The following is a 27,397-nucleotide window of genomic DNA, read 5'->3' as shown; positions in this document are numbered from 1 at the left end:
CTCAAAGTTCACTAATTGTGCTGAAGAGTTAATGAAATAAGACAAAAATTAGTGAACTTTGAGCGCGGATATCTCGGAAACTATGCGAGACAGCGAAAGACTGAACGGAATCAATCTTATAGCATATTTTGTCAGCTTTAATTTTCTATAGAATGGTCTTATCGCTAGGACACACAGTTCCCGTGATATAAGCGGAAAACCGAAAAAGGGAATTCCAAACAAAGTCCCAAAGTTAAAAATTGTGTTCCTTCCATTTCCCTCTACACCCCCCTTATGAGCATTCATAGTAGTTTTTCATTAATCAACTACTTCTTGCTGTGATTTCCAATTGTTCGTAGAAATAGTCGTTTATGCGAAAGATGTTATTGAAATTGTTTTTGATGGATGATTCGAACCGAGTATCTTGATTTGAGCTAGATACCATTCTGATCACAGACAGTCGAATTCTACTTGTCAAGCTACGTCCCATTCCATTCCACTAATCTACTTCACTCGCCGGTCTGTGGACAACAATTTCGCTCTGACCCCAGGCTATCATATTCCACTTGTCCGATCATAGATTGTTTCTATTTCACTAGCCTCATCAGCAATCATCTCTATTCTAATTGTGTGATCATAGTCCAATTCTGTTCTACTCGTGCCCTCATAGTCTCCTCTGCCCGACTGCCTCTGAATAAATTATCTTACAATAGACCGCGGTGTTCTACTGATTGAGCACGATGAACTCGGTATGGTCACCGTGGAACATTGGATTACGCTTGTCTGACCATACGGGCGGCTATTCTACTTGCAACGCTGTGCAGTTTTTCAGAATAAAATCGGACACGAACTTATGCAATCATCTGATATTATTCCCATGAGATTTCTCTCGTCGTTCCTAACCAATAATGTAACGAGGAGAAGAGCATTACATTTGTTTGGAATTAACGGGAACCGTTGTGTTTAGTGTTTGGGGTCTAGTTTCTTCGATTTTCTAATGGCGCCATGGGACACTGAGAAGATTATTCATGGGCGTTTCAGTGCAACGACGGCCGATGCATATCTGCGTTACTGGCGGAAGTGCTCGAGGGTCGACGGTGTCGAGCGACGGAACAGGGAACACGGCGGGTGTCGTGAACCGTGCTGAAGCGTCCACTAAGCGTCGAACGACCGACAACCGATTTGTTTTACGCGCGGTTACGGTTTGTCGTTCGAGCGTCGTCCTGCCCGTCGAAATTAATGCTCGCCGTGTACTCGCGTCGAACGCGTAATCCCCAGCTGGGCTCCTCGTTTATTTTCGCACGAACATCCACCGCCGAAAACTCCGAAACCCAAAGATGAAAAAACAACAGCGGAACAGTTCTTCTTTAACACTAACCCCACCATCACCGGTCAAAATGACCGGTTTCAGATTTTTTATTTTACGATTGTTGATGTAATAAAAATAATTTCATAAGAAATGAATTATAGATATCTTTAGTGGAGCACATATTACAATAGGAGCTGCACAAAGTTCAAATAAAATCAATCTTGTCATTTTTATAAGGTACATATTTGTATAGGTACAATAACATGTACCAGTTACTTTCAAGGCTAGTGTTAAAAGAAGGCCTCGCCGAAAAAATTTCAAAATTTATGAATCAATTCTGAAAGAAATTTCCATTCACTCGCAGATTATTATATACAGGGTGAGTCACCTAACGTTGCCTCAAATACCACCTAATCTCAAATATCTTTGTTGTTTTTAAAGCCTAAGTATGAATGCTACGAATAAGGGGCTTCGAAAAGTAGTAAGTGATTAACGAGTAGACTGCGAATTTTTAATGGTGAACGCAAAATAATAATGTTCTGTGTCTGTTATATGGACTAGGAGCTACTTAGAAAGTTTACCCGTGCATGGGTAATTATAGTCACTGTATTCTCAATGAAAGGGGCTATCATTATAGTTGTTTAAAAAAGGGTGCTTCCAGTTAAAACAATGAAGGTGACCTTGAAATCTCTAAGAAAAATCATATAAAAACAAAAACATTTTTGGTATCATGTGAGCCCGACTGAACTTTGTTCTTCAGACATTTGACGTAACTTTAGAAACAACAAAGATATTTGAGGTGGCAACGTTAGGTGACTTGCCCTGTATAATACGTTCCTAGGCGCGAAAGTTTCCCTCAAATAAACTTAATCAGGCTCCGTTCTCTCCGGGCTCTTCGTTGCATCGTTCTGCATCGTTCTGCATCACATGGCGTCCCATCGCATCGCATCGCAACGTGGAACGTTCGAACTTCGAAGCAATTATCGTTCTCATAGCGTGTAGCGTGTAGCGTGACGCTGTTAGGGCTGATTCCAGCGCTGGAGGAGCTTGACGGCTTCGAGAACAGCGAAGCAAGAAGAAGCAAACGCACCGGGGTTGGAAAATTAATAAAAATACCTCACGACCACGGTGCGGTGGCGCCCCGATTAATTAAAACTTTTGACCGGCGGAAGATCCATCGGCTTGTTTTCCTCTCTTAACGTTTTCAGATACCGGTCGCTTTTGCACTAGTCCAAGCCGTCGGTGCTTCCATCAAGCTTTTCCACGGGAAAATTTGACTGTCAGTTAAGAGGAACGTTGTTTCCCTCTCTTCTCCACGGTTCTCCCCTCTCTCTCTCTCTTATCCGAGAGGATGTTCAGCGAGGATCGACGAGAGAGAAGAAAAAACAATTTAACAGCTAACTCGCTGTTATACTACAATGCGGGGGGTTACACGTGCTCACGGTTTCGTCAAACGGGCATTTTTTGCGTCGATAGTGCGGAGAATCTCTTCCCCGCCCCCCCCTCTCTCTCTCTTATCCTCTCTTTTTCTCTCTGTATATTTACGCGATTAACAGTAACTCCGGCTAGCGCTCAGATCGTTCATCATCCGCAAGTAATTAAACTTGTGACAAGAAAATCAATCGCGCTCTTGTTCGTGTGTTCAAAAATGCTCGGCGGATGATACTCCCGCTTAATCACGGCCTCTGTGTGCATCGATCCCTCACTCTCGAGATCCCTCTCCCGATGGAAATCCTTTTACGTGAAAACCGGCTGACCAACGCTTCATAGTTTCATACACGGGGGACGATTTAATACAGTGAGATGATTCAAAATGATACAGTGAACAATTTAATATGGCGGCTGGCGATCTTCATGATCAATCCATTTCGATGATATTCTTTGTACTACCCAATAACTCAATAATATAATAGTAATAGTAATAGTAACTCAATAATTAAATAAGCAACCAAAATGAGTTTCCTCGTCAATAATCATTATGAACAAGTGAAAGAAATGCGATCATCGATAACTGTTATGAGTGATCGAAATCAATTTCTCTCATCAATAATTGTTATGAGCGATAGAAATAAATTCCTCCCATTGATAACTGTTATGAGTAGACTGCGGGATCTGTATGTTGAGGGATGAAATCAATTTTTTTTGTTATTCCTGCTTCCCACAATCAATGCAAAACATTTTTATTTTGCATGAAGATCCGCATGAGCGATCGAAAAGAACTTCTCTCATCGATAACTGCTTTAAGCAATCGAAACAGTTGATCGATAACAGTTATTAACCAAAAAGTATAAAAATCGATATTTTATAATCATTTTGTTCTTCGATTTTTGTTCTGTATATTCTGCGTACATCATCTTAAATTTCAATAATAATCAACTCTTTATTAATAACGTTTATCGTAGAAAATTGTAGAATAACTGTTATTTTTGGTCTCTGCTTGATACCATTCAGATGACACCTAAACAATTTTCTTATGCAAACAGAATAAAAATAGACAATGAAACAAATTGAAACGCAGTCGCAAGGCTGGCGTTAATAAAGGGTTTCGAATGGCCGAGCGAATTCTGAGCGTCCATCCTAGATTCTTCCTGTTTTTCTGTCGCATATATCGCGAGCGTATCGCGGCAAATTACTGCTCCACTTTGGCCGGCCTCCGCCCACGCGACGGTCAAAAGTTAATCACGGGGCAAACAATGCCGGCTCTCGGATGAATGTTCCGTTAATGCAACAACATTGTGTCGGACGCGCGCGCCCTTTTCGCGGCAGACATTGCCTGTGTCCGACACAACGCGCACCGCGAGTATGTATACGCCGGGTGACGCGGTGACGCGATAAAATCGATGGAGTGAAAAGCAACGTTTTCGTCCCTTTTGTTGCATGCTCTCGTGTACGTGCGCATGTGTGCGTGCGTGTCCGGTACGAGCGTTCTACGGATTATCAACCCTCGGTTGTTAGTCCAGTCAAATTTCGTTCGTTCGATTTCATTCGATGTGTGTAACGTTACGCTTCGCACAAACGCTGAAAGCGTTCGACCGGTTCCAAGTGGTTCGCGATACCTCTCAATGGTTCAATCTACGGGTTACCGTTGCGGGGGCAAGAACCCATTTTTCTCTGCGAACCTGTGACACTGTTCCACACCGTTTGCTCTTTTGCTCTGCTGCCGAGCGCGACGGAATTAGGGGAGGGAAATGAGAATTTAATGCTCAATTATTTTTAAGCTGGCTCTTACATTTATACAGAACGAGTCACCTAACGTTATCATCTCGAATATCTTTGTTGTTTTCAAAGGTACATTAAATGTCTTGAGGACAAAGTTGAATGGTAAAATGGGGCTCATACGATACAAAAGAAATTTTTGTTTTCATGCAATTTTTCTTAGAGATATCGAGGTCACTTTCATTTTCTTAAATGGAACCGTCCTTTCTTAAACATCTACAATGATAGTCCCTTTCATTGCGAATTCAGTGACTCAAGGTCATTCAAGGTCACGGACAGAAAGAACGTATAAAACTAAAATATTGAAGCAGAATAGTTTATCAACAGTGAGACTTGTAGTAAACATGCTAAGGTCCTTCAATGCTGTGGAATGTTTTCCAACATTTGTCAACTGACAAATGGACTTGGGCCACTTTCAAAACAAAAATTTGTATCGTTCTATTAACCAGCTAATTTATATTTTACAAAACTTTATGATTTGAAATAGATTAGTTGCAATTTGCTTCAGAATCGTAAGATAACGTAGAAATGTAAATATTAAAATTGCCACTTGTTGGGCCACTTTCAAAATAAACGACTCGTATAACAATAATGAATTTTTCATATTAAATTTAATTAAATACATAAATACTAACCATTCAGAGTGAAATAAAAGTTTGGTACCTTAAAGAACTTAAAAATGTCGATCTGCCATTCGGAATTTTCTATTATTCGCGAAAGTCTATTAATTATAATAGAGGCTGAGGAGCGTCGCCGATAATTTGGTTAAATAAGGCGATTCTTATGGGGACGGTGATGTGATACGCGGGATGTTTGCGCAAATAAACTCGCGAAACATCGGTCAGCAATATGGGACATGAGCCGTGTGCACCGAGTCACGGCGGATCAACCCGATTACTGCACGCTGATCCGTATTATTCGACGAGCGATTCGCAGCTGCGTTCCGCTTGTTCCTTTGATTGCTCGGGTCCCCGCAACACTTTTATCCGCGCGTCACGGTACGGTGAATTTTGCGGAAAAACAGAAAACGCCGAAAGTAATTGCTCGTACGTCAACGGCCCCGGTCAAAGGAACCGGACCCGACTGGTAATTAATCTAGTTGCGTCCCGGCCGAACGTCGATTTGCCCAGCGCTCGTCCCCGAATTGTCGCAATCGTATTAACCCATTTCCATCGTCAGGAAGAATGACAAACAGCCACGGTATCACCAGTCTACTGTAATATTAACCTAACTTGTTAATTCATGAATTAATCAATGAATTATTCCACTTGAATTTTGATCTTGATAAAAATTAATATTCATTCTCAAATTGTCTCTTTTTATCAGAATATCTTTTCCCAGTCAAAAATCATATTTTTCAAAAATGTACCTCGATTGAAAGAAGGGATTTTGTCCCAATTAGCGTGCCTGTAAAAATGCATCGAACTCATTAACGTGTCCCCAATTAATTCTATAAGAATTTATTTTTTATATAGCTTAATTTAGATAAAAGAGACAGTTTCTCTACTTATCTTTTCCAGTTAATTTTCATTGCTTATCTAAATAGGAAAGCACATTAATCAAGACAAGTGTCCTATTTTTCATCATAAAAATGCTATGTTATTTCATGTTGTTACGCACGTATTATTATTATTAACAACGCCAACACAGTCCGATTGGTTTTATAAATATCTGGTGTGATGGATGGTAGCTCCTATATGCACGGTGGTGCACCCGTATTAAAAATATTTCGTATGCAATTCGTCGGAAATGAATTTCTATATTTAACTTTAATCTCTGTATACATTTTAACGTCAGCTGCGATACGAAAAATATGAGTTTACTGTGACTAATGAAATTATTAGAGCCGGAATACGAAAAATATGTTTATGGAACGTTATTTTGAGGGATGCTGTTGCGAATTGTATATTCACCATTTGCAAATACTTTGCGAGTGAAAAATACAAATTCGAATACAATGACCTAGTACGAAGGTCCTTCGAGGTCGCTCAAAGTCAAGTGTAATAGTAAAGAAATTCTACTAATAAAGGATTTATTAAGAAATCATTATCCATGGGCCACAGACTTTCATAATTTACGGAATAATTAACGGTAGATAATTTGTTAATAAAAGCAATAAATATGTATACACTCTGTTGATACCGAGCAGTAAAGCAGCGTGCACACACGCTAATGATGCAAATAGGTCTACTCGCGTTTGCTCGCGCGGCCGCGACCGGTGATCATTAACGTTTCTGTCGAAGCGGTTCCAGATTTCTCGTAAATTTGTCCTTTTTTCGACGGAGAGAGAAAGAGGTTTTCGCGAGTTCTCTCGTTAGCGTGGATTATCCTAGTGCGCGAGCGTAATTTCTGCGAACGCGTTACGATAACGGAGAGCGCGAGAAACGGAGCCCAAGCTCGACACGATTACGTCGAGTTTGTTTAAATGGAATTTTTATTTCATCCCTGCCGAGTACGGGGGCGTTAACGAGTCGCGTGAAATTCGGTTTGACGTCACCTACGAATCATCGAAATCATCCGGCAGATGGAAATCGAAATTTGACTTTCAGAAGCTGTGTCAAGATAACCATCGCTAACATATATTCTAGGTTAATTCTACAGGGTGTCCCAAAAATGTTGTACTTCGTTGAAAGGGGTGATTCCCGAGCATATTTGAATGAACTTTTTTCCTTTGCGAGAATCTGATTTCACAGATTGGATTGATCGCACTGATTGGTCCGTGTCTTTCGTTAGTAACTCTTTAACGAAGCCGCGGAGAACATTTTCGCAACGGAAAAATTACTTGAAGCTACCTCAGGAATCATCTCTTTTAATGACGCGATAATAAAATAAAGAATAAACGTATAAAGATCCGTAGTCTAGGTATTACTGCTTCCAATTGTCTACAAATTGTGAATTACACACAACCCACGCTTCGATTCGAGTTGGGATAGTGACCCTTATTTAAATAAAAATGGTCGCCCAAGGATTCAAAATGATTTAGTGGTGGGAAACCGCGAGATCGCGTAGAGCGTGCACATTTTGCGGCGAGCGAGGATTAAAGCAGACCTAATTAGACGAAAAAGTCAATGAATGTGCTGTTGGAAAGGCAACGGAGCGGTAACAGCGACTTTTAGCAGAAAGAACGCGGCCATCCGAGTGGAAGCGATCGTAATGCGAAGCACCGACGGGAAATCGTTAGACGAGAGAGGCAAAAGAATAGAGGACTTTCGATTTCGAGCCGAATAATGCACTCGATGCGGTGATTCCTGGCATTTACTGGAACACGACATTTCTCTCTCTCTCTCTCTCTCTTGGAAAACGAGCTGAGCTCCGTTCCTACATCAATTACTTCGATTCCGTTTCCCGGTTTGTTCTTTATAACCAATCCCTGGTACGTAAGCTTTTTTCCGTTCTCTTTCGCCCGCAGGCACCCCGTCGCAACTACCAACGTGGAAAAGAGAAAGAGAGAGAGAGAGGTAAAAGGGACCCGCGGAGAAACAAACGAGTCGAGGTAACAAAGCAAAGACAAACTCGTCGATTTTCTTGCAAATGAAGGATCGGGAATCGCGATCCAATATCGCGACCAATGATTTCCATTTAAATGCGACCGTTTCCGGAGCACGAATCGAAAATTCAGGAACGGACGACTAATTCCAGGGAGAGTCTTGCCGGAAACTCGGGGAACAAGTCGGCGGTCAAACTTTCCTCGAAATTCTTCACCGTTTTCTTCGAGACTTCGGTGCCAGACCCGGCGACGATCTAACATCGATTTTTATTAGGATCGGTTTCTTTTTTTTCACCAGCGATTTATCGTCACGAATGTTCGACGATTTTCCATTTCTAAATACACCGACGACGCGGCGATCTGTTTGGTTTCTCTCGGGTCGTGTTGCAATCTGTTGTATTTGTTTACCGAGCGGTGTTGTGAATAATACACAATCGGCGGATTAAAGTGGAACTGAAACCGTGGGTCGGCTCTCCGTGTTACCAAAATATTGATGGTTTGTTTTTCAGAGAGAACCGTGCGCACGGTTTAATGTGTAGGCATCTGTTCTTTTGTGATTGCTTCGGTTTTTCTTTTTCCATCTCGAATTGAATGATTTGGAATCGTCGAAATTAACAATAGGTTTACGGGACGCTGACATTGTGATTTTAGCAATAAGAATTTGTACCGAACGGACAGACAAACAGACAAACAATAAACAAACAGACAGACAAGAAAGCGAGCTAATAAAAACGTGGTAGTTTATTGAATAATTATTCACACAAGTCCATCTTTACAATCTCAATAATCATAAATTACATAACACAATTGTAATATTCAACAAAGCGTTTAATGGAAGATGTTCCTTTAGTTCTCCATAGTTGCGCTTTTGATAAAAACGTAGTTCAAAAGTACAAACTGGTGATTGAGTTTATTACGTGAATCGTGCGGAAACTGAAGTGCACCATGAAGAAGTTTTTAATTAACAACATTGAAATGGAAAGAAAGTATCTTCTAATAAAGCTTTCGACGTTTCGCAAATTTATAAAAAAGCTGCAACCATTCGCAATTGGGGTAATTGGTTTAATATCCAAGAACGAGAGAGTTGGTCTGCCAGAAATAAAAATAATTAGCTGACTTTTTGCACTACTTCCGCAGAAAAAGCGATTGAGGCAAATTCTACCTTATATAAAAAGTGATGACTGTCTTTTATGGGTTACAATTTTAAATATATAAATTAATTTTGTTTTAACCCTCCGAGTGCTATGCCGGAGTCATTGTTGACCGGGATCATCCAAATTGTCATTTAAGTATACAATCTGTGGCAATTAAACTAACTGAATAGCTACACGAGATATCATCAAAAGTAAATTTTAAAAATTATTAATTAGAGCTGTGAACGGTCCTAAGCATCACCAATTATATAGCTATAAAAATCGTCCATTGTGTAATTGTTTAATGAATGTATACGAGAATGGAGAACGGTGTTTGGTTGCAAATATTGCATTGCCAAATTCATTTTCAGGATGGGTCATGCAAAAACCGTGCAGTATTGAATCGCTAATAAAAATTGAACCTGTAGCGCACTATACGAGCGATAGTTCTGCGAAGTTTCATTTCAATCGCTTTGACAGCTTTTTTGCAAAAAAATCACAATATCACTGTTGCAAAAATGGTCAAGTTACACTGCTTTTGAACACATTACATTTTATTAATAAATCCTTCGATAAATCGTTGATTAATCCCTTTCATATTAACCTCTTAACTGTGGAGTTTAGTTTTCAAAATCCCCCACAGAGTGCGGAATTAAAATCAAACAACGGCGAGCACACACGTCGAACGCAGGGCAAATTATCCTATTATAAATTAAACGAAAAACGAGGAAGGATTACATTTTTATTTGATAAGAAATTAACAATTCATGCTTGAAAAGGTTGTTGTTATTAAAAACTTAAAAATGGTCAAAAAACATATAATAAAATTCGTAAACAAGAAAAATTAAAGAAAAAAAATAATTTTAAGAAATTCATTTGATTTCTCTCTCAGTGTGGTATCCCATCTTTGTATTATCCAGAAATGAGAACGCACATATACCACACCCTTGCAATTCTGGAAGATCATAGTGTATGGTATACAATAATTCCCAAAAATTTCATCGAAATACTTCAACTAGAACTAGACTTACAGTTTTTCCATTGGAGCATGACATTTTTGCGATGCATGAGGGATCACACGCGACTCTATATTCACGCCTCGCAAAAACTGTACGGTACCGAATGACCAAAAGAATTGAACGTATGGTACAATATATAAGTAACAATCGTACCAAGTTTCATTTCAATAACTGTGACAGTTTTCAACAAAAAAATTGTCAAAGGTCCCACTTCCAAAGTTGCGATTTTTTAAGAGAGAGAGAGAGAGAGATACAATGAAGATGGAAGAGTTACAGTGAAATATTAAGAAACATATTTAAATGAATGCAGTAAAGAGACCATACTACTAGACACAATTTCCCCCAAAATTCTACTAAAATATCTCCACCAGTCCCAAAATCTGGAGCTCTTCGATCTCGCGCGGCACGGTTCCGGCTCCCGTAGCGCCGCGTGACCGGAAGTGGCCGTCGCTGTCGTGCAAACAGTTCGGTAAACACAGAGAGGTCTCGCTTTTCTCACTCTCTCTCTCTCTCTCTCTCTCTCTCTCTCTCTCTCTCTCTGCTCTGAAACTGGCTGGCAGCCAGCGTCTCGCGCGAACTTGCCACATATCTCATCGGAGCTGTCATCGATGTAGCGCGCGACCGCCCACGCGCGCAACGATTTTTTTTCCTTCGCTGACAAATCAAGATAACGCCGAAGAGCGGCTGGTGATTTATCACCGTAGCAGCACGATCATTTCGGCATTTGTCGTGCTCGGTAAATCACCGGGGTTCGAGTTCCGAGCCGGGTTCGTAGTGGGGGAATTTCGAAAGAGGGTATCCATAAACAACGTTATAAAATTAAGCCGCGTGCACACGCGGTTCACTGCGTAAACCCTGAGGCAAACACGGGTTCTGTGTCGCGTATGTACAGCAGGCTTCGCTTTACACTGCGCTCGCCGTGCAGATTTCGACTCGTGTGTTGTAAAATCAACGCGCGAGCGTATCCGAGAGTGCGAGGGAGAAAGAGACAGAGAGTGGGTGGGTGGCCCTCGCGCGAGCTCCAATCGAAATCGCGTAACACGTTTGAAAGGTGGGCAGTTGCCAACAATAGCCGTATGCCGATTGTTTGCGAATTACTTGGTCGCCGGTCGCGATCTCCGTTTCAACGGGCGAAGGCCCGTGTGCAAAATTGAAACCGGATCGTTTCATCGTTGCGCTGGCACACGCTCTCTCGTGTAGGTATGCGATTCTACCCTTTATCCCGTCAACCGTGCATAAGCCCTCGCTCACGGCGACGAACTAGGCGAACGCCGACCGCGAACTATAATCAGGGACCTCTTTTTATACGGGCGCGCTCCTGCGGCGGTCTACTTATGTTCGACAATCCCGGGAATTCTCGCGGGAACCGCACCAATGGGTTCCGACGCGCTTCAGAGAGACAATTGCACGTCGGTTCCCTCGTTCGAATGTGTCGAATTCGAACGTTCCGCTGAATTGCAGTGTATTTAATGCACTCGGTGTAACCAGTGCTCGCTCCGATGCGATTATTCCGTTTTTCGAGTGCGAACGTTTGCTTAAATGCGGAGTACGTCGGCGCGAGGAGATAAATGTGAAATGTCTTGATTTTATCAGAGTGATGGTAATTTTTAAAAACGGGGTAGCCTTCCTTCGTGTTTGTATTGTAAACGAATTTTAATAATAATATAGGTACTTTAACTTGAAATGTTTGCTTCAAGTTAGAAAAACAACCATTTCTAAAAAATGTTATCAGTAGACTGCGGATGTTAATGCAATTTTCATTTTTTCCAGGCAAATTTTAAGAAAGTGGAATTAAATAAAATCCTATTTTCAGTGGTAGTAACCTTTGTAGATCTGGAATAAGCAAAAATTACGTTCCCGCATTTTTGGTAGATTTTCAAACGCCATGAATGCGTAAAGATCCGCAGTTTATTTATCAGAAATAAATGTTGCAGTAAACAGGTTCAATCCAATTTGAGACTCATGAATGTGCAATACAAAGGTATCGGGAGCACAGTGTAAAAAGTTTTAGCAGATTGTCAGGAGACTAACGACCGCGTCAGGACACGTCAAGACGGCTTAAGCGAGAGACGCTAACAGATGCAAATTCACAAGTTTGCTGTTGCTCCCGAAACTCGGAAAAGTTTTATATATTTAACATCGTCGCACAAGTTTATCTTAGCCAAGGAGCATTGAGTTGCCAAGAGACATAGTTTTGCGAAATTATGACGTTGAATGAGCGAAGACTGGCTGATAATTTCGGAACTACACATTAGTCTTGCATTGTTTACGATCTGAAGTTGGAAGATGGAGGTAGCGATGAAGTTAAAGTGAAACCTGGTCGATCTATCGAAAGAATGTAACGAGGCCGGACAGTCTGCGGGTCTGGTCGCCGTCTATTCTCTGCGTAGGTCGAGCCCATTCTTCGTGGCTCCTCCGCGATTCGATTCAGCCCAGTTGGCGGTATCCGGAGCGCTAGATTTTCCGTTTCGCCGTCCAGCAGAGCTCGTCTTTCAGAAGTATTCGTTCGTTCGTTCGTTGGTCGGCTCTCCGTTTCCCCGCCACGTCCACTCCATTTTCCGTAGCCACGGAATAAAGGCCCCGTAATGTATGCAAGCCAGCTGCAGAGCGAAACCTTTGCGACCCGTTTTCCACGGGCCAACATTCCGTCTCGGCGACCGGACATAAAGAGCCCGGCAAGATATTCTGCTTGGCCTATTCTTTTTGGCCAGCCGCGCTTCCAAGTGGAAGGCATCCCGTTAAATACGGAATTTCGCGAGCCGTCGGAATCATTCTACGCGGATACATACCTACCGACTTATCCTCCTTTCGCCACTCAAACTTCTTCCGGCCGAAAGACTTTCATCCCTCAAACCCTCCTATCCCTCTGAAGCCCCCTCCTGCCGCTCTTCAACCCTTGTTCCGCGAAATTGTAGCGACCGGAGATACTTTCCAGGAATTCCGACCGAAAACTGAAAGAAACTGGAATCCCCAACTCTTTGTAATTCACTTGTTACGGATCGCGAACAATCCGAACGATTTCACCGCTATTGTTTTCACATTAACACGCTGTCTACCGGCGAGTTATGCAATAATTTAATGATTGTCTGGAAAAAAGACGTTCCTCCTTTTTTAAAAATGAACTCCTCTATGCAATGGGTGTCAATGTGCTGTACAAATTACTGTGGCAAAGCTTTTTGTACTTAACAAACTAGATGTTCAATGTTATTAATAGTGCTAGAGGTAATTAATTAATTACTACATGGAGCAACGATTTCAGATGAAATGTTGGGAACTCGAAAAGCGAAATCGAAACGGTGCAAGATAGCCTGAAATTTGCGGGGCACCGAACAAATCAGCGGTCCCCGGGAAAGAGATGGCGCGGCGGTATCAAAATTCTGTACCGCGCCGCGCCGAGCGTTGCGGTAATTATACTCATCAACGGAAATGTCACAGGCAGGCTCGGTTTATTATATGAACCGCTCGTCGACGCCGCGTACGCCGGAGCCACCGCCTCGGCATTATTGTTTCCTGAAGAATTTCATTTAAATTCCGAGCGGAGAAAAGTTCTCGCCCGCACTCGCAATACGAAACCGCTGTGTCCAATCGTTTTTGATCCACCTTAATTAGTTTCCGTCCTAATGACGCCCGAGACGGAACTCTCTGTAATTAATTTGGTTCCGGGCGCGGTTACCCGCGACGCGGGATTCACGAAAATTTTATTCGACTGTTCTTTTCGTCATCTATGACTTGTGCAATTCTGGAACCTGCGATATTCTTTCGAAGCATTGTTTCATCATTTTACTACGTTTTTATCAGCTCGCTTTCTCCTCTGTCTGTTCGGTACAAATTTTGCAATTGATTTTAAACCAACTTCCCGATGATCTAGACTTGAAATTTTAAATTTAGCTCAGAACTGGATGACAATGCAATATTTTAAAAAATTCTTTAAAAGCCTATGCATTGAGGAGATATAAACTATTAAATTTAACCGTTACACCTCCCCGCGCGACGCTCGGTAGTACGCGATCGCGTTCAGCGCCTCCCACTCCGCGCGACAGCGCTCCCTACTCCACTGACCGCTTCGCACAAGTATCATCAACAACTAAATCTTACAAGTATTTTCATAGCTATTAAAAATTTACAATCACAAATTTTCAGGACTATCTGTACGGGGTTAGGAAAAATTATTTTATACTTTTTACTTCGGTTTTAAAAACGTTGTATTTTTATTCAATTTAGCTTGATATTTTCTCAAATCAATTAATTCATGATTTTGTATATTTTTGACGACCGCGTTACACTTAAACGCAATAAAATTTGCCCTCAAAATTTGTATCGTCAATAAAATCCTTATTCAGCGATTAGGAATTTTATTCGAGTTATACACGATTATTAAGGGACATAAGTGCACGGATTTGTACGAGTACTTCCGCGGGTCGTTGTAGATTTATGATGCGGAATTAATAAATCAGAGACACAAGGGCGACAGACAGTTTCGAGGAAATCGTTCCCGATTCATCGTTTTTAACGACACGATCGATGAGGTCGTCGTCGTCGTCTGTGATCGCGCGATCCGTGCCACTCGAAGCCCGTCGACGACGTTGAACGTAATTCGATGCCAACGTCCCGGAGAAAAGCGAACGTGATTTCTTGCCGTTGTTCCGAATTAAATCGCGACTCGCCTGATCGATTGACAAGGAGAAACGGTGGAACGGGGAGGAGAATCTAAAAGCCAGCCCTAAAAGCAAGCACATTTCAGAATTTCCCTGGAAAATACTATCTTCGTGTTGAAATAAATTGTTTTGGAATTGGAGAGAATTATTCTCGAATTATAACAGAGATTTTAGTGTTTCTGTGGAAGCTTTATTCCTTCTATTTCATTCTTTCAGACAAGTAATTTAGAACTCTGAAAATATTACAAGAACTGAAAACCGTCGTTGTATTATAGTCAACCTATTAAACATATTAATCACAATTCAGAAAATTTTTATTTTGCGTAAAGATTCAAGTCTGATAATTTGATTCACGACAAAGATTTTTAGAAGCTCTGAAATGTGAAGATCGTGGATTAATTTTCGAATAACGCTGCCTAATTTGCTGAATATACACCGGGATATAATGTGGTTCATTAAATTGGCCGCTATCTGCAAAAGTCTGCAAATTAATACATTGTGCAAGCACGTTATCGGAAAATCTGGTCAACGACACCTCGATTGGTCCGGTTAAGTGGCGATCACGCTCCCAGCGCGGAACAATTATCGGCCGACAAACTTTCACGCGTACATTGCCAATCACTCGGTCTATGGGACAGGCACACTTGTCTATATCTCGCTTGAAAAAAAAGGAAGCTGCCGTTCATCGACAATCGATCGAATTCCAGCGGGTTTGCGAACCGAATCGCGAGGAAGATTTCCTCGTGAACGACGTGAATTTTGTTTTATGGACACAAATCCACAACTTCCAAAATACTATCTCCGGAAGGGTCAAGAGTCACCAACGATACCGTCCACATACGTAACACAGTTGCTGATAATTTAATTTAATCAGTTACACATCTGCCACCATGGAATAAAGTCCTGTTATTTGTAACTCTTTAATATTCGTTTAAATGTTGTCTCTGTTGTCACAGCAAACGCAAAAAATGCCTCTTTGAGAATGATCCACATAAGGATCGAAACGTCGAGAAGCATGTTTAAATCATAAAATTTATTATAAATTTAATTTAAAATTGAACAAACACATTTTGATCGTGCTAGATTTTATCTCTCGAAAGATTATGTGTGTCGGTTTCTCGGTCAATTATCAGCCGATTTCCAAGGATCCCGCCTCGGTCTTCCTTCCGCAGGACTATGACTATAGTGTTGTATCCCGTCGAAGGAGAGCACAACGCACTATATCTCGTCGCCTAAGGCTGCGTTTATAGTTCCTGACTCGCGTGCTTTTCGTCTCGCGTGCTTTTGGTCTCGCGAGACAGCGGGTCAGAAATTTCGAGCGGGGTCGACGGGCCCACTGTGCCCCCCGCTGTGCGTAGCACAAAAAAAGGTCTCCGAAGATATCCTACCGCCTTAAAGGAAAGCTATCGGTAGTTTACCTAAACGAACCGTGAAGCCGTAGAGACCTTTTTTCGTGCCTCGCACAGTGGGCCCGTCGACCCCGCTCGAAATTTCTGACCCGCTGTCTCGCGAGACCAAAAGCACGCGAGACGAAAAGCACGCGAGTCAGGAACTATAAACGCAGCCTAAATCGTCCGGCGGATGCCGCGCGCGGCTGTGTACATAGCCGACCGGTAACTGCATTGGATGGATGCTAGGTTGCGATAAGGGCGCGATGCACTCCGGCGGTGCAGCCTTCCGTCGATCCGTTCCCCGACGTCCACGGATATCTCGCCTCGGCTCCACGGCCGGAACCGACGTCGTTAGACCCCCGTCGTCGTCGACGAGGACGAACACGTTGGAATTAGTGGGTTCGGCGTCGCGACGTTTTCCACCGCTCCGGAATAATTCCGTCGTTTTTCCCCTGAGCGACCCGACCCGACGCCCGCCGAAAACCACGAAAATGTTGGTCGAAAGTTCTTGCGCGAACGAGAGTTGCGAACCGGCGCTCGGAAACCGTGTAACGAGTCCTTCCTGCGAGCAAACGCGCTTCCTTCTCTCCAGCATAAAACGCTTTCTGTGACGGACCACGGATTTCGCAAATTAATGTCACGGTTTGCGAAAAATCTGCTTTGACAGCGGCCTGACTGCGTTCGGGGCACCCTGTTCCTTTGGGTCCTCTTCTTTTTGCGCTCTTCCGTTTTTTTTGGCAAGGTGGAGTGGGGTAAGTCCATTTACGGGGCAAGTCCGTTAATTGGTTACTTTTATTATTATATAATATGAACGAAATTTCTCTAGCTTGTATTTATTAATGTAGTATAAATTAGTATGAACTATTCTACGTAGATGTCGCCCACGAATAAAGGTGTTTTAATAAATGGTAATTCCAACTTGCGTCGTGTCAAAGTCCACAGATTAAAAATTGCGTAACAGCGTTAAAAATAAACCGAGTTTTAAAAACAAAAATAGCGGCTTGAACTCGGGTTCAATGTAAAATGTATTTTTCTCTGGATACATATTTTTTGGGACTTTTTAGCGCATTTAGGCAGCGCCGTCTCTCCGACGTTGCTCGTATCTCCGAGCCATCGCGAGTGTTCGTCTGCGAGATTTACAGTCGCCGACCGTAGTTTCATCGTACACGGACTTTCACGCAAGAAATTAAAGTTTTTATCTGGCCCGGGAGCGTTACGCGGATTCTGGCGAGGTGGCGTCTCGCGAGGAGGACATTAATTCGGCGGTAACGCGGGCCCGAAGTTCCCGGGAACGATTCGTGGCCGCGATAGTTTAATTTACTGTCCCGCGAACCGCGTTAAAACTTTGCTACGGAGCCTGCTGCCGGCCAATAGATCTCTTTAATAACTCCGAGTGGATTCGTAAACGCTCTCCGCCTTCCCGCAGTCGAAATTCTGGTTCGAACGAGGTAAATACCCTCTACATACTAGATCTTCGTACTGAACCGAACGTCTACTATAATATACGGTGAGTGTAAATAGTATTCGTACGGTCTTTAAAAAAAGAATACCTTTTTTAGAACTGTACCAAAAGACCTGATTTCTTATCATTAATTAGAAGCATTGGTTAACGAAATGATATGAAAAAAGATTTTCCAAAAATTATAATTTACAAGGTTACATACAAAAATAAAAACATAACATTTTTTAATAATTTTGTTTGGGCTCTTGATGAAAATTTAACATACATGTTTCGTAGATCTAGTTTTGAAAAATGCTTTTTTTATTTTTGCATGTGACCTTGTAAATTAGAATTTTCGGAAAATGTTCTTAGCATATCATTTCGTAAACCAATGCTTCTAATTGATTACAAAAACTCAGGTCGTTTGGTACAACTATCATACAAAAAAGTTATTCTATTTTAAAGGGCGTACGAATACTTTTTACACTCACTGTACATCCATTAAATCGGGAAGCACATGCTATAAAAAAATTTGTGCAAATTCTCTAATTGGAGCTCGTATTATTTTAAAAATTGTGAAAACTTTCTAATTAAAGCTCGTACTATTTTAAAAATTGTGCAAACTTTCTAATTGACGCTCGTACATAGATTATTTTAAAAATCGTGTAAATTTTCGAATTGAAGTTCGCGTATAAAAGATTGCACAAAATCGAAACAAGTTGAATTTGGTCCGGTAGACAGCCCGGTACCAGTCAGTTTTAATGAAGGGCATGGTGTTCAGTGTTAAACTGTCTAATGAAATTCGTTCTATCGCCAGCCACGCGTTCGTGTAAGCAGCTTTGAGTCTGTTCTTGCGGGGCCGGTTCCTTCGTTGCATGGTCGCTCCGTTCCACCGGTGCAACAGCACGAGACCCAGCTGGTTGCACGAAACAACGATCAAGCCGGTCTAACGAGTGTTTAAACTAAGCTTGTTAACCATCACGGCCCGGCAAGAAGCAACGACGCGAGACGAAAGCAGGAAGGAGGGGGACGACGATGATGTAGCCGTGTCTTCGGGCAGGCTACGGCCCTGTCTTGTCAGAAATTTCCCTTGACAGTGAAAAGAAAAGAAACACCTTGCGCTGATGATGCAAAACCATCGGTACACTCTTCGGTACCCTCCTTGGCATCCTCTTTGGCGTCAATTATGAATTTATTGTCGATCGAAACAACCCTTAACAATATTTCTACCGCAGTTTTGCATATCTTAATTTCGACTTATTTTTTACGACCAATTTTTACGATCAATCCTCCTGTATAATCAAAGAAACACATTTGTTGAATAATTTCCCTCTTCTATACATAAGGTGGAGTGGGTCAGCCCTAATTTTTGCAAAGTTGGACTTTAAACTGATGTATTTTCAGTCTGGTATGTAAAAACTTAACGTTCTTGGTATCAAACTCTTGCAACAGTTATTACTGATGAATTAGTATTATGTAGGATCCCTAATTTTGCTTCAAAATTATCATTTTTTGATAGAATATTGTACAAAGTGTGAACTAGGACGCACTTGCCCCGAAAATGGGTCCATCTTAGTGTTTTTCTCAATAAATTTGAAAAAATACAATATAAACGGTTTATTTAATGTAAGCCTAGATCAATATTTGTTGTACGTACCTAAAATAACAACACCGAATATATGAGTAACTTGTAAACTATTGCACGTTCAGGGTAACCTCAAAGTTGTACGTGTACTTCTCACGTGACTGTTTGGCATTGGTTGATTTAAGCGAGGAAAACACCTTTATTCTTGGGCGTCATCTATGTCTCGAATAGTTCATACTAACTTATACCACATTAATAAATACAAGCTAGAGAAATTCCGTTCACATTATAATAAAAATAACCATTTAATGCACTTGCCCTGTTTACGCACTTACCGCACTCCACCTTAATCTAATGCAATGAAAAGCATTTTATATCAGGCTTGTTAATAATTCTCCTCTTGCCCCGTTGCACATGAAACAATATGTTTGAAAGCATTTTTAACTTCTTAACTTTTAAATTCGTTTCCTTCTCCATGCGGCCAACACGATTCTGAACTCGCGGACTTCAAAATGATCATAAACGAAATGTTTCATTTATGATTCGGTGTTGCTTTCTCGACTAAAATAAAAACTGAAATTTATTGTACCGTGTCTGGCCAGCATCTGTCTCGCTACGTTCACCTCCCAAAGTATGTCTCCGAAAATGGCCGACAACGTCCAGGAATTTCGGGAAGGATTCTACTCGTTCCGAAAGCGTATCGACTAGCCGGAGAGAAGCCGGTTTAGATTACCAACATTAATCTCGGCCCTTTAATTAGGGACGACCGTGACAAACGCGGCGAATTTTTATCTAAACTGTCTCTCCATTCGGGCATCCCCTCCGGGAGGTAATTTTTTCTCGATATTTCACCTCTCTCTTTCCTCCCTTTTCATCCCCCCCCCCCAACGTGAACGAACTCTGTTACTCCTCGACGCGACGGAGTACTCGGGGCCGTCCCTTAAAAGGACACTCAGCGATGCGCGCATTTACCATCGAGTCCCCCCTCTCGCGTCACCCACCTTTAAACGTATTTCCGCGCGGTAAAATACCTTCTTCTTGAAATCTCCTCGCACCTTCGGTGCAAGCTCTCCGGGACAAGTCTCATTTTTCACGCCACGGCGAGGAAGTTGTCAGCCGGCTGTGATCGAAATACAATTTTCTTCAAAATTAAGGGGACTCCAGTCGAGAAGCTCGGAATGCAATTCTTCAGCACTTTCTTCGAGAAATCTGCTAAAATTAACCCGTTGATCTATGCGTTATACCACGACAACTTTCGTTTCTACAGAGGTTGCCTCGTCGAAAGTTTATCCATCAGTTATGTACCAATAAGTTAACAATAATTATACATTCTCCTTGCAGTCGGAAAAATGAGATTTCTCCGCGGCATTGCGGAAGAGTTAGCGTGTTGAACAATCAGTTATGCATCATCCTGATTCCTATTCTCATGAATCCGTTAAGCATCGTCCCTTGTCCGCCGTGTATCATCTTCCAAGACTGAGAGACCGACGCATAAATATCAGAAACGTACTCTCCCAGGCACTTCTCCGGCCATCATTTATTCAAATCCGGGGAAAACAGGGGGAAAAAATGGCTGCGAAAGGACGAGAAACAGGTTTGTCCCGGGAGATCGGTAAAATAGCGCGAGAGCTTGTCGTTCATAGTACAAAGCCGAGTCCGCGGAGACCGTGCGGAGGCGTGCGGGACGTGTTTCACGATTCCACGGCGCGCGGAGGATTTTCCGGAGCGTCGCGACGAGTAGCGTCGCCCCGATTGTAGAATGGAGTTAGTTTCGGTGTTGTCCAGCGTCGGACACGTGCGCTCTCGAGTCTCGTGTCGGTGCAGCTCACGTTTCGCACACGTGCGTCTGCGTCAAAGAAGTCGCTGCATCCTCTGCATCTCCGTTGCACCGTGCTGCCCCGCGCGTTGCACACGGCGTGGCGGCGTCCTCCGGTCCCCAGGTAACGACTTGCCGCTAACCCAGACGTAGGGATCCTTCTGATTTCCATATCGTAATTAATTTCTCATTTACCCGGTGCATCGCATTAATTATGTGTCCCGCGGCGCCGCCTCGACTATATACATACCTAATTAGTTTGGTTTCGTCCGGGACTTATAAAGTGCGCGAGCGAGTCAGCTAGCTAGCTAGCTAGCTAGCTTCATGTAGCCAGACTAATCCGCTAAATCCCGATCGCAAACACTCTCTTGCAATTCATCGGTGGTCTTACCACGTACTTCCTCTTCGTTTGCCGCCGGAAGTTCGATCGACTCCGTCCACCTTCTCTCCCTCTCTCTCTCTCTCTCGCTCACTTCTTTTGATCGAATCAACATCTTCGAGAGACCGGACGATTCCGCGAATTGCGAAACGGATCCCGGAAAACCGATACCGGCTTAAACGAACTTTTCCGGTTTTTTGCCACTCGCTATGGAAAGCTCTGAAATACTGGAATATTGTCTGAATACTGTATAAACTAATGTAAGTGCAGACGAGAGTTTGTTTGTGAAATTAAGGTTGGAAAAGTGTTAACCTTTTGCCCTCCAACAGTGCTAAGCACGGTTGGGAGAAGACCAAACGGATGTCATGTACTCTCCTTCTCTTACCCCTTCCACTATCCCATTTCAACACCATGCGCACACTCCAACGTCCCCCACTAAGATCGTAGACCAGGGGGTGTCGACTCCTTTGTTAAAAAGTCGGAACGAATTTAGTTGTTTCTCGATCGTTAGGTGTGGTGGCAGCACAGTAGTGCTCCGGCGTCGACAAATAGGGATACAAGACGTATCCCCACTCTTTGACGGCGCCCAGCTGTCCAGCTAAATATTCTACCATTTTCTACGTGCTCATCGACATCGCTGGACGCAATATTTGCGATTTCCGACTATTTTTGCGAATTCTTTCTACAGGGTTTGGCAGAAATAACTCCCACATTTAGTTTTATTTCAGAAATAAAGTTTCTGGTAATACCTCGTACCACTATTTTCTGGATTTCTTTATAATTGGAGCTCGTACTAAATTAAACGTTGTGCAAATTTTCTAACTGAAGCTCGTATTATTTTAAAAATTGTGCCCAGCACTGCCGTGCAATATCGAGTCAGACTTTGTGCTGAATATTCTGAACAGAGTCTAACAAGTATATATGTTATTAATCTCCTTTAAATCAAAATAAAATTAATGAAACGATCTAATTGTAGATCTTGGAAGTAACATTGTCAGCAATGTTTCCACGTCCTCGGTGAACAGTGGATTCCAAATGGTTATTTCCAGCTCCTGCAAAATCACGCAACATTCGTGTACGATTTTCCATCGTCTCGTAAAAAGTACTGCAACAACGTGGAATAATAATGGAATTTGCAAAGGCCTGGAACTGTTCCAACTAAAAATTGTTGCATTCATTACCAAAATTTTCGAATGTAGCGGCGCGTATTGCTCAGAATTCTAAACAGTTGGATTGAAAATAAAGGAACCGAAATTTGAACAGTGCACACGCTGGGAAACTATGCTCCGGTAAGATCGTGACCAGCATAGTTAAACTAAATGCAATAAGAATTTGAATAATTCGGCCCATGCAATTTGCAACAACCGGCATGAATTTTTGAATATTTTCGATTAACCTGCTCGATCTTCGTTTTTCCTTGGCGTAAAAATTTGCGGAATTTCTGAATATAGGAACGGAGGTATGCGCAAAAGTTTGATATCGAAAAGTTTCGTAACTTCGTTGCAAAAAATTACAAGGTTCACTTAAATCTCCATCGGTAGTCGTTTATTGCTGTATTGGAAATCAATCATTCAAATGATACTGTACTGTTCTCAATGTTTTTAGTAGATTCTAGCATTTGCAATCTTTAAATAAAAATTCACGAACACGGTGTACCAAAACATTCTTGTCAGGTTATTATTCGGAAGGAAATGATTAAAATCTCTTTTCAAAAGGACAAATTTTCAACTTCCAGTATATGTTTCTGACTTGCAAATTCTCCTGAATACAAGGGTTTTTTTATAGCATTATGAGCACTGGAGCATGTTTAAAAAATGTTTAAAAAGACAAGTTTCCCTTATTCAGTCTTTTTTAAAAATTCCGTGACCCGAGGAAAAATTTGGATGCACCGCGAGGCACCATTATTAAAAATGCCGTAATAGGTATTGGAAAAGCGGATCGAAGGATCGTTCGCGCCAAAAAATTCGGTCGTCATGTCAGTTGGCACGAGCCCGGATCGTTTCGTAAGGTAGCGGTGCAGCACCGTTGTCTCGAATTTACGCGTTGGCCCCGTTCGTTTGCGAAGAAGCCTTGGAATCCAATAACGGTGAAAAGTGGATTGTGCTGGGTGGCGGCGGTGGATAGGGCCGAGGAAGAAGAAGGAGTCCGGTGGACTCGGAGTTTCGCCGCGCGCCGGGGCGAATCCACTAAAGAAAATACTTTAGTAAACTCTGGGGCTCGTTAGCGATGGAAAGTTAGCCCGGGGCCGGCGCGGCGTCGAGGAAGGAAACGGCGATGTAAATTTCAAAAATCGTAGGAATACCAGTTCCCGTGTTTCGGGTCCCGTCTCGAACCGCTGAATTACAGCGTTCCGGATCGTTTCGACGCTTCCCTTCCGAATTTTACGATTTCTCCTTGCAAGAAAACGAGTCCTGGAAGATCCCGAAAGAAGGAGCGGGCTGGGAATTTCAATCAGTTTCTCGAACCTCGCCGGACTCAACACGGCTTTGTTCAGTTTCGGTTTTCTCCTGGACAGGCTTTGCAACTGTACCCGGAATTAACCGGAGCTCTATTTTTGAGAACTGGGATTGTTATCGAGAACTTTCAGACCTGCCGTATCATTTTCGGAATTCTTGTACGTCGTTGGCCACTTGGTCAGACGTGGATTATAGCCTAAATTTTCAACTCTCTTACTGTATCAAAATTTATTTCAGTCGACGAAAAAATGGAAGAATAATTTCTTCTTTCGGGAGAGGAAGATAACTTCTTTATTATCTTCCTCTCGGTGGGGATAAATCTGGATCGACGGTTCCGTGTTTGATCAAACGCCGGCCAATTACCGGGCTCGTCGTTCGAGCTGATGGCTCGTTCGTAACTAGGGAAAACCAGGGTAGCAAGAAGCTACAAATTCCAAAAACTAGTCCGGGAAGTTGTGGACGCCGGCGAGTCGGTCTTCTTCGACTAGATTAGCGGTAACCGAGTAGATCGGTCGAGGTTCACCGTGGATGGAACCTCGCCGAGGAACACGTACGGCAAACTGGATAGTTTCGTTGGCCCTGGTTCAACAACAGGGTTAGCCCGATACTCGACTCGATACTTAACCGTCCGGCTAAACCGATTCCAGTGGAATCCTCTTTCCAGCCGCGCTAATACGAAGAATCGAGGCTGACCCAGAAGAAGAGCGGTCGGGCAGTCGAGTGGCTTCTTCAAGTACGAATTGCTACCGGACACGTGCCCTACCAACGAGAAGACGTTGCGAGGACGTTCAGAAGATGTCCATGAGTCTGTTGATACTTTGAAAGTGCACCTGAGAACTGTGTACATCAAGTGTTCCATGCAGGTGTGCATCTTTTATAATTAAGCCAGTATTAAACAAATAGTGTGTTCCACAATTATCTCTACTCTACACTCGTCTTTTACAATTAAATCGTGCTAAATATTAGGTGTACAAATAAGTTCTCGGCCTTTCTTCGTCAAATTCAATATAGTCTTACTTAAAATACAAGTATGTTTTAATCGGGAAAGTAGTCTCTATTTGCTTCTACTCTCTACAGTCTTTATTTGCTTCTGCACACTTCTTCGTGGCGGTTTTGACTCGATGAAGTCTGCGAGGCATTTTTCGACTTCTTCAACTGTTTGGAGGTGCGTACCCACCAAATGATGTTGTGGCGATCTGAACAAGTGATAATCTGACGGAGCCAGGTGTGGTGAATACGCCAGGTGTGGCAAAACTTCCCAGCCCAACGAATCCAGAGCGTCACTGATCGTTTTTGCTGCGTGTGGTCTCGATTTGTTGCTTTCCGACAGCACGCGTGGAACTCAGCGACCTTGCTTTTGAATCGTTCCTAGCTTTTTCAGCCGATCGGAAACGTTCTGTTGCGTTACGCCTAATCCAGTAGCAAGCTCTGCTTGCGTTTGGCAAGGATCTTCTTCGTGTAATTGCTCCAAATCCACACCAGGAAAAATTCTTCGGCGCTCTTCGGCACTTCTTGATGGTGCTGATAGATACAGCATCTTCTCCCAATGCCTCACATATCATCTCCTTAGCCTCGGAACTGTTCTTTTTTCAGTTGATATTTGCGAACAGCATACAACGCCTAATCTGCGTCTTTTGGCAACTCATTTTGTTTATTTTGGTTGCAATAATATTTTTAGATTATGTTAAACTATTAGTCGGGTAATTTGTTCTACTAGGTTGGTACTATAAAATCCACCAACCGGAAAAGGAATGTTTCGGTTCGAGAATGCTTCATACAGCTTATTTTTGTACAAAATAGAGAACTTATTTGTACAATAAAATAAAAAATCTAGTAATTGCGCAAAGTGATATAAAAAATCTCTAGCGCCACTAGCGCCGATCTTGGAAGAGTCTCGGTTGGTCAGCAGGAGTTCGCACGATGTAAACTCTTTTCTTTGACGAGCAATCCGACGGAATTCGCGCGGGAAACGGCTCGCTAGCGGTCCGATTGGAAGTTTCGCACTGTTTCTTGCTCGGTCGACGAGCGTTCGTCGCTAATTGGCCGCGGCGCGCGGCGGTATCGGAAAAAGTTGTTCGACGAGCTTCGAGGCCCAATCTAATCCCGGCGCACGTATCCATTTAACATTAATTTTGATATTCGCGAGGCGTGCTGCGCTCGGCGGCAACTCGCGAATAAATTAGAGAACAAGTTCCGCACGGGAATTTGTGCGAGTAGTTTCTCTATTTTCCAACTAGCCGGGGCGGCCGCGCCTCGTTTGCACAACACGATCAGTAAAAGAGAACATTCTGCCGCGGAAGCACGTTCATGCAGCCATTTTAACAAATTGTTTTTCCCGGCGCACACTGGACGAAGCCGACGCCGCGGGGAGGGTCTGTGACGAACGGGCTACGTGTAAAAAGCTTGCATTATTTCGACGGCTCGCTCGATAAATTGGTAGTGGCGCCCCTTACACAACCGTTGCCCGACATTACACAGTTTTATGCTGCAGTATTATTTTAGGGAAATTGTTCAGTTTAGGAAGACAAATTGGCAGTGGCTCATTTATCGAATCGCTGACCGACGTTACACTGTTTTACACTTTCCCATTATTTCTGGGGAATTGTTCAGTTTAGGAAGAAATATTGCCAGTGGCGCCATTGCCACACAGCTGACCGACATTGAACGCTTTAGGGAAATTGGTCAGTTTAGGAAGAATAATTGGCAGTGGCTCGCGTTCCATTGTTTTAGGAAAATTGTTTAGTATAGCACGATAAATCGCTAATGGCTTCCTATTCAACCTTTATTTTACTATAATATTTTACTATAATAACATTTCAGATAAATCGTCTTGTTTACCAGCTTTGCAAAATTGCTGCTTCTGCACCATATTTTTTGTTTAGTCCTTATGTGTTAATTTGCGCTTCACTACGAAAATTCTGGAAATTAGACTGTCCATAAAAACATTCAGTAATTCTTCCGGCGAACAAAACAGTTTCCCCGTTATGACGCCTTTTTAAAGTTTGATGTACGATTTTTTTAGCTGTTTTGTGGAACAGAAATGGAGAACTAGTTCAGTCATGTGAAGCACTTGCATTATTATAAAGTTAGCACCTTCCATTCAGAGCTTGATAAAACGACTGAAAAAAAATCGTACATCATGTTGTAAGGGCTCGTCCTAAAAGGGAAGCTTCAGTCTTTAAATCTGTGGAAGTTTCGCTCGTGAAACAAATTTTTCAACGTTTTTAGTTTCCAGTTTCCCCCTCGTTACATTATGCTAAAATATCCTAGAAAAAGACAAACCATTATGAAAATATATTTGAAGTTTCAATTTTTAAAATAAGCCCTGGTTCATTATTGTCCGGTTCTTTTACGAAATTATAACAGTTCAAACGTCGACGATTTATTGAAATCTTTTTAATTTCATTTTACATAAAGTACTGACATAGTTAAAATTGGAAGACTAGATAAGTAGATGATGGAGGATAACGTCAGCCGCGATTAGGTCCAAGCGTCCACGTTAGAGAGACGAATGAAGGGCAAAGTATACTC

General features: G+C 42.4%; 2 protein-coding genes across 4 annotated transcripts in view; both read right to left on the bottom strand.

The window, feature by feature from the left end:
• The window catches only part of LOC143210516 (hemicentin-1), a 188,898-nt gene that overhangs the window by 152,728 nt on the left and 8,773 nt on the right, over window positions 1-27,397 (bottom strand). The gene's annotated exons all lie outside the window — the stretch shown is intronic.
• On the bottom strand, window positions 115-27,390 carry LOC143210532 (uncharacterized). The gene is made up of 2 exons (XM_076427452.1): window positions 16,364-27,390; window positions 115-16,030 (listed from the first exon to the last, which is right to left on the bottom strand). The coding sequence occupies exons 1-2, from the start codon at window positions 16,782-16,784 to the stop codon at window positions 16,017-16,019; spliced, it is 435 nt and encodes a 144-aa protein (XP_076283567.1). The 5' UTR covers window positions 16,785-27,390; the 3' UTR covers window positions 115-16,016.

The sequence above is a fragment of the Lasioglossum baleicum genome, chromosome 7 (assembly GCF_051020765.1).
Source record: "Lasioglossum baleicum chromosome 7, iyLasBale1, whole genome shotgun sequence".
Taxonomy (NCBI): domain Eukaryota; kingdom Metazoa; phylum Arthropoda; class Insecta; order Hymenoptera; family Halictidae; genus Lasioglossum; species Lasioglossum baleicum.
This window is presented reverse-complemented; position numbering and strand designations above follow the sequence as displayed.